The sequence below is a fragment of the Coenobita brevimanus genome, chromosome 3 (genome assembly GCF_032717465.1).
Source record: "Coenobita brevimanus isolate Jiangsu-jjx chromosome 3, ASM3271746v2, whole genome shotgun sequence".
Lineage (NCBI taxonomy): Eukaryota > Metazoa > Arthropoda > Malacostraca > Decapoda > Coenobitidae > Coenobita > Coenobita brevimanus.
The window spans coordinates 20,531,563-20,540,810 of NC_136956.1; the positions used below are offsets into that span (position 1 = coordinate 20,531,563).

The window sequence follows — 9,248 nt, forward strand, 5'->3', positions numbered from 1 at the left end:
AATAATAATACTGTAATCTGTCTATCTATCTATCTATTGCCAGATGCCATAATCCCATAAGGGGTGGCCATTTGACTTTGAGTTATTTGTTTTACAGGGAAGGGCACTAACTCTCCACCAACCCACTTGCTGACACATAGGGAGCACGTATGGTTTGGTTATATGGTTACCACTCAGCATTGTAAATGGTTTCTTGGCTTACAGGAAACCATTTTGCTTGTCACTCAATGTAAAGCCACCTGTAAAGGAAAGAAAAGCAATAAGAAGTGACAGGAAAGATGGGAGAAATAGGAAGAGTGGAGGGCAGGCACAGAAAAAGAATGAAAAAGGTGAAGGAAGAAGTAGGCAGCACTACATCAAGTGAGTGGATGATAATAATAACGAGTATGCCAATAATGATGCATAAACTCAATTTCCAGAGACACTAATGATGGACAAACTCTATTTCCAGCTAAAAACACACCAAGCAGCAATAACCGTGTGATGTCTGTGTGGGAAATATGTGGCCGGTTTCCACTACTGCTGCCAACCCCACCGTCATCCACCCACCCCACTGCCCTTCACGGCTTCATCACCATTGGGGTAAAACACTACTCTTTTTCAGTTTGGAGGGGTAGGTGGTGACAGCCATCATCCACTCACTTGATGTAGTGCTGCCTACTTCTTCCTTCACCTTTATCATTCTTTTCTGTGTCTGTCCTCCTCTCTTCCTATTTCTCCCTTCTTTACTGTCACTTTTTATTACTCTTCGTTCCTTTTCAGGTGGCTTTACATTGAGTGACAAGCCCAATGGTTTCCTGTAAGCCAGGAAACCATTTACAGCGCTGGGTGGTAACCATATAACCAACCCATATGTGTTCCATACATATCAACAAGTGGGTTGGTGGAGAGTTAGTGTCCCTCCCCATAAAACAACTAACTCAAAAACAAACGGCCATCCCTTATGGGATTATGGTGTCTGGCTATTGATAGACAGATGGAATAAAAATCGTTGGGCAGCAGAACAGACTAGAAATAATGTAACCAGGATTTAAGGCCAAGGATGAGATGGAGGGATGGAGTGGAGGTATATGAGAGAGGAGGGTGTGAGCTGGGAGTGGGGCAGTGCAATGGCAGGGGACAGGGCGACATAGAGGCGATTTGTGTGTGGCCACCCCTCATGGGATTAAGGCATCTGGCAATAGATAGATAGATAGATAGATTTAAGGGGTTAATGGAGGGGATAATGGCGGTGTTTTGTTTACAGGATGTGGACCACGAGGTACATATTCGAACCCCAAACTTCCCAGCAGCGAGGGGATTGACACTGAGTACAGATTGTCACCTGGCCGCCACCATCACTGCCACTGCCACCAAGCTGCAGCAGGTGTGTTGGAGAGAGAGAGAGTGTGTGTGTGTGTGTGTGGGTGTGTGTGTGTGTGTGTGTGTGTGTGAGAGAGAGAGAGAGAGAGAGAGTCTGTGTGTGTGTGTGTGTGTGTGTGTGTGTGTGTGTGTGTGAGAGAGAGAGAGAGAGAGAGAGTCTGTGTGTGTGTGTGTGTGTGTGTGTGTGTGTGAGAGAGAGAGAGAGAGAGAGAGAGAGAGTCTGTGTGTGTGTGTGTGTGTGTGTGTGTGTGTGTGTGTGTGTGTGTGTGTGTGTGTGTGTGTGTGTGTGTAAGCTCATTTTGAAGGCTAATTCATTCATTCCCTTTACCACAATAACATCTTTATTTTTATTTATTTATTTATTTTTTTACTGTTTCCAGATTGTTTTATTTACCTGTATATCACATTAAAATTGTTAGAAATAATCATCCTCAAACTCCATCATACGAGTGGATGGCATCATGTGGTGGCACTAATATAACCAGGCGGTGAGCTGTCTGGTTATACAAATGACCCTCAACACCCTTCCTACTCCAGAGACTAACAATGAGAGTATATGTGAGTGAGGTGGATGGGGGGGAGAAGGAGGGGAAGACTGAGGATGAGTTGGAGAGATGGAGTGGAGAGGTATATGAGAGAGGGGTGTGTGAGCTGAGAGGAAGGCAGTGGAATGGCAGGGTACAGGGCAACATGGAGGCAATTTGTTTGTGGCCACCCGTTATGGGATTAAGGTGTCTGGCTATAGACAGACAGAAGAAGGAACCAAAGGCCAGGACCCAACAAGACTGTCCTCTCCAAGAAAAAGTGAAAACAATATAACAGAGCCAAATTCAAGATCCGTTCACTTAGAGATGCCTGGACACATTGCAATTAAAAGAGTGGAGGTCATAGGCAATAGGAAATACAGACAGAGGGAGACAGTTGATCATAGGACCACAACAAGAAAGGTGAATAAAACTGGCTGATAATCCTCTACCCTCATTGTGTCCTGCCTCCAATATTTCTCATTCCTCCCCAAATGACACAGTATCCTTCTTTATACTCTTGTTCTGTGCCTCATATTGCTGTCACATAAAAGAGCAACATAACACCAGAGACAGAGCATCCTTCCTTCTCATACTCTTTTGTTCCGTGTTTCATATTCTGTCTATCTATCTATTGCCAGACACCTTAATCCCGTAAGGGGTGGCCACAAACAAATCGCCTCCATGTCGCCCTGTCTCCCACCATTTCACTGCCCTGCTCACACCTCACATCCCACTCTGTCATATACGTCTCCTCTCCATCCCTCCATCTCATCCTTGGCCTTGGCTTGGCTTCATATTGCTATCACATAAAACAGCAATATAACACCAAAGACAGAGTATCCTTCCTTCTCATACTGTTGTTCTGTCCCTCATATTGCTGTCACATAAAAATAGAGGGAGGGGGAGGCCAAGGATGAGATGAAGGGATGGAGTGGAAAGGTATATGAGAGAGGGGAGTATGAGTTGGGAGCAGGGGAATGAAATGGCAGGGGACAAGGCGACATGGAGGCTATTTGTTTGTGGCCACCCCTTACGGGATTAAGGCATCTGGCAATAGATAAAAAGATTTGTTATGTCTCTTACGTGTAGTCAGGATTCCGAGAGCTTATATGGTGAGTGAATGAATGTGTGGCCTTGTTAATTAGACTTACTGTTGATTAGTTCTCCTGTAAGTTTTTTCTTGCTCTGTAAATACCTCACCCCATCCTTTGGTAGAATGATGATGGAGTTGATGATGATGATGATGATGATGAAACCAAAAATAATGATGATGATGATGATGATGATGATGAAACCAATAATAATAATGATGCTGATGAAACAAATGATGATGATGATGATGATGATGATGAAACAAATGATGATGATGATGATGATGAAACCAGTAATAATAATGATGATGATGATGATGATGATGATGAAACCAATAATAATAATGATGATGATGATGAAACAAATGATGATGATGATGATGATGAAACCAGTAATAATAATAATGATGGTGATGACAAAACTAATAATAATAATAATGATGATGATGACAAAACTAATAATAATGGTGATGATGATGATGATAATAATAATAATGATGATAATGATGATGCGTTTATTTTCAGGCTGAGAGGACGTGCATCACTGTTCTGGAGTTCTTGCTCAAGTTTCAGCAGATATGTGTAAGTATGGAATATTTGAAGGACCAGCTGAGGCCCACACACCACCACCACCATCATCATCATCATCATCATCATCATCACTTTTTCATTCAGTGTAGTAAGGGTGTAAATGTGGCTGTTCAACCCAAATGTGATGATGATGATGATGATGAAAGCATGAAAATAATAATTATGATATTAATAAAGCAGCCAGTGTATGAGCAGTAAAGATGATGATGTTGACAGTGATGATGATGGTATGACAGTAATGATGATGCTATTACCACCAGAGAAGCCAGTGTGAGAGCAGTAAAGATGATGATGAGGACGTTGTTTTGACGACCCTAAACAAAGCTTACCTGGACTCCCTTTTGGCGCACCTTGGCACCATCGGCTGGGAGAGAGTCAGCCACGTGTCCTCGAACTTCACTGCATTTTCCATCACCACCAGGTACAGTAAATACAGTACTCTCAAATCCAAATGCTTAGTTCCAAAGACTTTATGGAAAACAGAGTACTGTATTTGGAAGTATGCTGCATGTGTTAGTTGTGTAATGCTGTATGGTAGTGAGACCTGGGCAGTAAAGGAAGAGGCTATTCATAGGCTCAAACATACAGAAATGACAGTGATTAGATGGATGTGCAGTGCATCCTTTGTGAGGCTTGGGGGGAGCTAGGTTTATGACTGAAGAGTTGAGAGGAAAGATGGGACTGTAGTGTATTGGCATTGTGATAAGGAGGGGAATTCTGAGATGTGTGGGTATGTGGAGAGGATGGAAGATGACAGCTGGGTGTGGAAGGTGAGAAGTGTGAACATCAGGAGCAGAGTTGCAAGAGGCAGACTGAAAAAGACCTGGGATAAGGGCATAGAATGTGAATTCAGGGATAAGGGACTGAATAGGGAGGCTGCCAGTGATCAAGCAGTGTGGAGAACTGATATAGATAACCAAGGCCGACGTACACAAGCATATTGGAGCCTTTATAAACAATATGAATGAAGGATATGAACAATACAGCTTTCTGCAAGTTGATATAGCTTTCTCCAGCATGATTTAGCTTCCATTAACCCCTTCATCATTACAAGAGCTGTGTCTTAAGGCAAAACAAAAATCATTTGGTGATGTGTAGAATGAATTATAAAAGTACATCATTGGACTGAAGGGGTGGATGATTTATTTTGGCTAGTTAAATTAATTTATTTTATAATCATTTTTGTTTGCTGTGTATGGAATGTTTTTGACCTATTGGGTGGAGCCAGGATTCCAGGGGCTTGAATGGTGAGTGAATGGGAGTGTGGCTTATTCAACCAGGCAAATTTTAGTTAACATCTCATTCTGTCAAGCATTATTTTTTCTCTCGCTCATTCCTCTGGACCCTACCGCACCCCATCTTAGAGTGGGAAAGGTTTGGATGCTGATGATGCTGATGATGCTGATGATGGTTTGCAGGGACAGTGTTGGTCGTACACACACCCTGCGGTTGGGTGTGGGGCCGCGTTACCCCGATGATCCCCCCTCCTTCCAAGCTGATCTGCCAACCGACCTCACCTTTTCATACAACCCTGTGAGTATCCACATTCACATACATACCATCCACTCACGCGATGTAGTGCTGCCCTCGGGTGTCTGCCCTTTCCTCTCCTCCCTCCTTCTTTCCTTCCATCCTCTCCTGTCTTTCTTTCCTTCATTCTTTCCTCATCCTTCTACCTACAGGTGACTTTACACTCCCTCTTCTGTCTTTCTTTCCTTCATTCTTTCCTCTTCCTTCTGCCTGTGGGTGACTCTACACTGAGTGACAAGCCAAATGATTTCCTGTACACCATGAAACCATTTACTGCGCTGGGTGGTAACCATATAACCAAATTATGGCGCCTGGTGGTTTAGTGGGTAATTAAGGCGCTCCAGTCGGATTGAGCCGGAGAAGGTTTATATCCAAGGGATGGTTGGGGTTTATTGCTCATGTAATGCCACTCAGGGATGAATGAGGCTGGTCACTCTCATCTTAAATGTCAGGACCAACTTGCCTAGCCCTGGGCTTCTACGCTCTTCATGAGGCAACGTAGGATTGGATGATGATGATGATAAAAAAATGCATCACCAGATTGAAAGAGGTTGAAGGCCGAACCCAATATCACCTATACCCCTTTGAAATATGTACTGTATCTGTAAGTCAATCATTCTGTTGATAATTTACGAGCATAACAGTACTGCCAACAGAGTGAAGGCGTGTGCTGTGTGGTGGAGGCGTGGGAGAGGCAAGTGGAGGAGGCCCAGGGTGTGTGGCAGGTGCTGGATGAAATAGACGAATGTGCCCTTGTACTGGACCCGCCACACCCTCGGCCACGGCAAGCAACATCACGCAGGATTATCTTAGGTGTGTGCCAGAGAAAATGTGGGCAAAGATAAGATGAGTTGTTTGTGAGAGAGGATGATCAGCAAGATGATGATTATGTAAACAGAGAAAGAGTTGAGCTGGTGTGAGAATTTAGTGATAGATGTGTGTCAGAGCATATGTAGGGAAGAGTGCAATGAGCTGTTTGTGAGAGTGGGTGATTAGCAAGTTGATGATTATGTAAACAGAGACAGAGGTGAATTGGTGTGAGTTTAAGGACCTGGGTGCAGTGATAGAAGAGAAGTAAACATGCAGAGTTGAAAGAGGGGGGTGTGAGTCGGGAGCAGGGCAGTGAAATGATGGGGGACAGGGCAATGTGGAGGCGATTTGTTTGTGGCCACCCTGAACGGGATTGAGGCGTCTGGCAATAGATAGATAGATAGAAAATAGAGTGGCATAAGGAAGGAAAGTGACTGGTGCTTTGTAGGCCTTGATACAAAACAGAAGACTGAGTGTGGCAGCTGCAAGAAGACTATATGGAGTATTGGTACCCACATTAACGTATGGGTGTGAGACAGCTGTGGCATGAAAACGAAAAGTCAGGAAAGCAGTGGCGATGAAATTCTTGGGGAACATGCAAAGAGTGTGGAGAGAGGATAGAATAAAGATTAATATGATTTGTGACCATTGTGAGTAAGGAAATCTATGAACAGCAGAGTTGGTGAGAGCATGCTTTGATGGTGTGGTCATGTGGAGAGAATTGGTATAAACAGGGTGGTGAAGAGGGTATATGTGGCTGAGTTTGAAGGTGGGAGGTAATGTGGTAGGTCAGGAGGAAGGTGGATAGATATTGTAAATAAGTATGTGAGAAAGAGAGATAAAGAAGTTAATGAGGCAAGGGAACTGACAAGGAATCAAGTTGGTACGATTAATTATGTTCTGGTGAGTGCTTGACAGGGGTGTAGCATCCCCATTTTAAGACTTACTTTTTTTTTTTTTAAGTGAGGAAGAAGGAACCAAAGGCTGAGCCCACACAACAATTCCTTCCAAGAAAAAAACAAAAAAAATACAAAAGAGAGCCAAATTCAAGATCTGTTTATTTCACTAAGAGATTTACTTGTGTGTTGCATGTGTTGGCAGAGAAAGGGTTAACACCAAGAGATTCACGTGTGTTGCATGTGTTGGCAGAGAATCAGGTGAGTGTGCATTTGAGCCTGTCGGTGCAGCATCCCCGCCACCAGCCCCACCAGTGCCACCTCCTGGGTCCATCACACCTCACCACACCACTCACCAGGAAACTCACTCAAGGCTACCAGGTGTGTGTTCTCATTTTTCCTCTCGTCTTTCCTTTCTTCTCCTTTCCATTTCTCTCCACTCCTCACTTCACCTTTCTACTCCTCTCCTCTCCTCTCTTCTCCTCTCCTTTCATTTGATCCTTTCTTCCCTTTTCTTTTCCTCTTTTTTCATCCCTTTCCTTCCCTTCAGTGTACAATATAGCACTTAATTTATGTACTTGTTAATGCATCTTTGACTTCGATGATGATGATGATTATTATTATTATTACTATTATTATTATTATTAATATGAGATGGAGAGATGGAGTGGAGAGGTATATGAGAGAGGGGAGGGGTGAATTGGGAGCAGGGCAGTGAAATGGCGGGGGACAGGGTGACGTGGAAGCAATTTGTTTGTGGCCACCCTGTATGAAATTAAGGCATCTGGCAATAGATAGATAGATAGACATAGATTATTATTATTATTGTTATTATTGTTGTTGTTGTCGTTGTTCTTGTTTTCATCATTATTATTATTCTCGGCAGTACTGGGACCCTGAACGCAGCCTGGTGGACAATCTGGAGAGCATCCTGGGTGTGAGGGTGGTGCGGCAGGGTGAGGGCGGGGGTGGGGGCGGGGGGGATGAGGGTATGGGGGCGGAGTGTGCCATCTGCTACTGTTTACATCTCGAAGACGCCCTGCCAGACCTCACCTGCGACCACTGCACACAGGTCTTCCATCAACACTGTCTTTATGAGGTATGGTACTGGCATCATCATCACCATCATCATCATCATCATCATCATCATCATCATCTTAATCTTCATGATCATCATCATCATCATCATCATCTTCATCATTATCATCTTCATCATCATCATCATAATCATCATCATCATTATCATCATGTTAATCTCCATCATCATCACATCATCATCATCATCACCATCACTGTCCTAAGCCTTCCACCCATGCTGTCTCTGTGAGGTACCATTGCCATCATCACCATCATCACAATCATCATCATCATCATCACAACCCTTAACCCGTCCCAAAAGATGGTGTTGAGGTAGGGTCTCCTTGGTTACTAGTCAAAAGCAGCCCTCCAATCTAAGTATATCTGGCCATCAACTGAACTGAAAGGAGTTAGGGATCTTCCTTATGACATATATTCTGTTCTATAGTTCTTTCACCTTAACTTGGCCCAGATTTTCATCATTTAAAAGCTTATTTCCAGTGGCTCAGTGGCAGAAAAAGACAATCCCATGGCTCTACATCCTTTCCTTAGCACTTCTTCATGACTAGCATCATATTCTAGTATTACTCCAGTGTTACAGTTTGGTATATAAGATAGAGAGATGGCAATTTTAGGCCAAGTTAGTGTAAAAATTATGGCTTTATATCCTTTCATAGCACTTCTTCATGACTAGCAGAATGGCTGTACATCCTTTCCATAGCACTTCTTCATGACTAGCACCATATTCTAGTATTACTATGGTTTTACAGCTTGATGTATAAGATGGAAAGATGGCAGTTTTCGGCCAGGTTCGTGTAAAAAGAGTGTGTTGTGCATTCATGTGTGTTTCCTTCCTTCTCTGTGTGTATTTATGTGTATTCCTTCTCTGTATATATATTTATGTGTATTCCTCCCTTCTCTGTGTGTAATTATGTGTATTCCTCCCTTCTCTGTGTGTAATTATGTGTATTCCTCCCTTCTCTGTGTGTATTTATGTGTATTCCTCCCTCCTTTGTGTGTATTTAAGTGTATTTTCCCCCATCTGTCTTTGCAGTGGTTACGTGGACACACCAGCAGTCGCCACAGCATCAACGGCATTTTTGGAGAGTGTCCATACTGTGAAAAGGTGGGTTAGCCTCCACGTCCTTATACAGGCTTGTTTCGTTTTGTTTATAAAGGCTCCAGCATCATTATACAGGCTGGTTTCATTTTGTTTTGTTTATAAAGGCTCCAGCATCATTATACAGGCTTGTTTCATTTCTTTTCACTTATAAAGGATCCAACATGCTTGCATACGTTAGCCTTGGTCACCTAATGGCGGCTCTCCATGCTACTTGATCTCTGGCAGCCTCCCAATTCAGTCC

General features: G+C 43.3%; 1 protein-coding gene across 1 annotated transcript; it reads left to right on the plus strand.

The window, feature by feature from the left end:
• The first annotated feature begins 1,225 nt into the window (after positions 1 to 1,225).
• Positions 1,226 to 9,019, plus strand: LOC145393459 (E3 ubiquitin-protein ligase FANCL-like). Its single transcript, XM_080267561.1, has 8 exons — positions 1,226 to 1,366; positions 3,506 to 3,562; positions 3,832 to 3,992; positions 4,990 to 5,104; positions 5,758 to 5,914; positions 7,061 to 7,188; positions 7,694 to 7,906; positions 8,939 to 9,019. Exons 1-8 carry the CDS (start codon positions 1,226 to 1,228, stop codon positions 9,017 to 9,019), a joined length of 1,053 nt encoding a protein of 350 aa, XP_080123687.1.
• Positions 9,020 to 9,248: the final 229 nt, after the last annotated feature.

Coding starts and splice junctions, on each gene's coding strand:
- LOC145393459 (XM_080267561.1), top strand. CDS start 1,226: ATGGCGGTGTTTTGTTTACAGGATGTGGACCACGAGGTACATATTCGA. Junction 1,367..3,505: donor CTGCCACCAAGCTGCAGCAG/GTGTGTTGGAGA, acceptor GTTTATTTTCAG/GCTGAGAGGACGTGCATCAC. Junction 7,907..8,938: donor ATCAACACTGTCTTTATGAG/GTATGGTACTGG, acceptor CTGTCTTTGCAG/TGGTTACGTGGACACACCAG.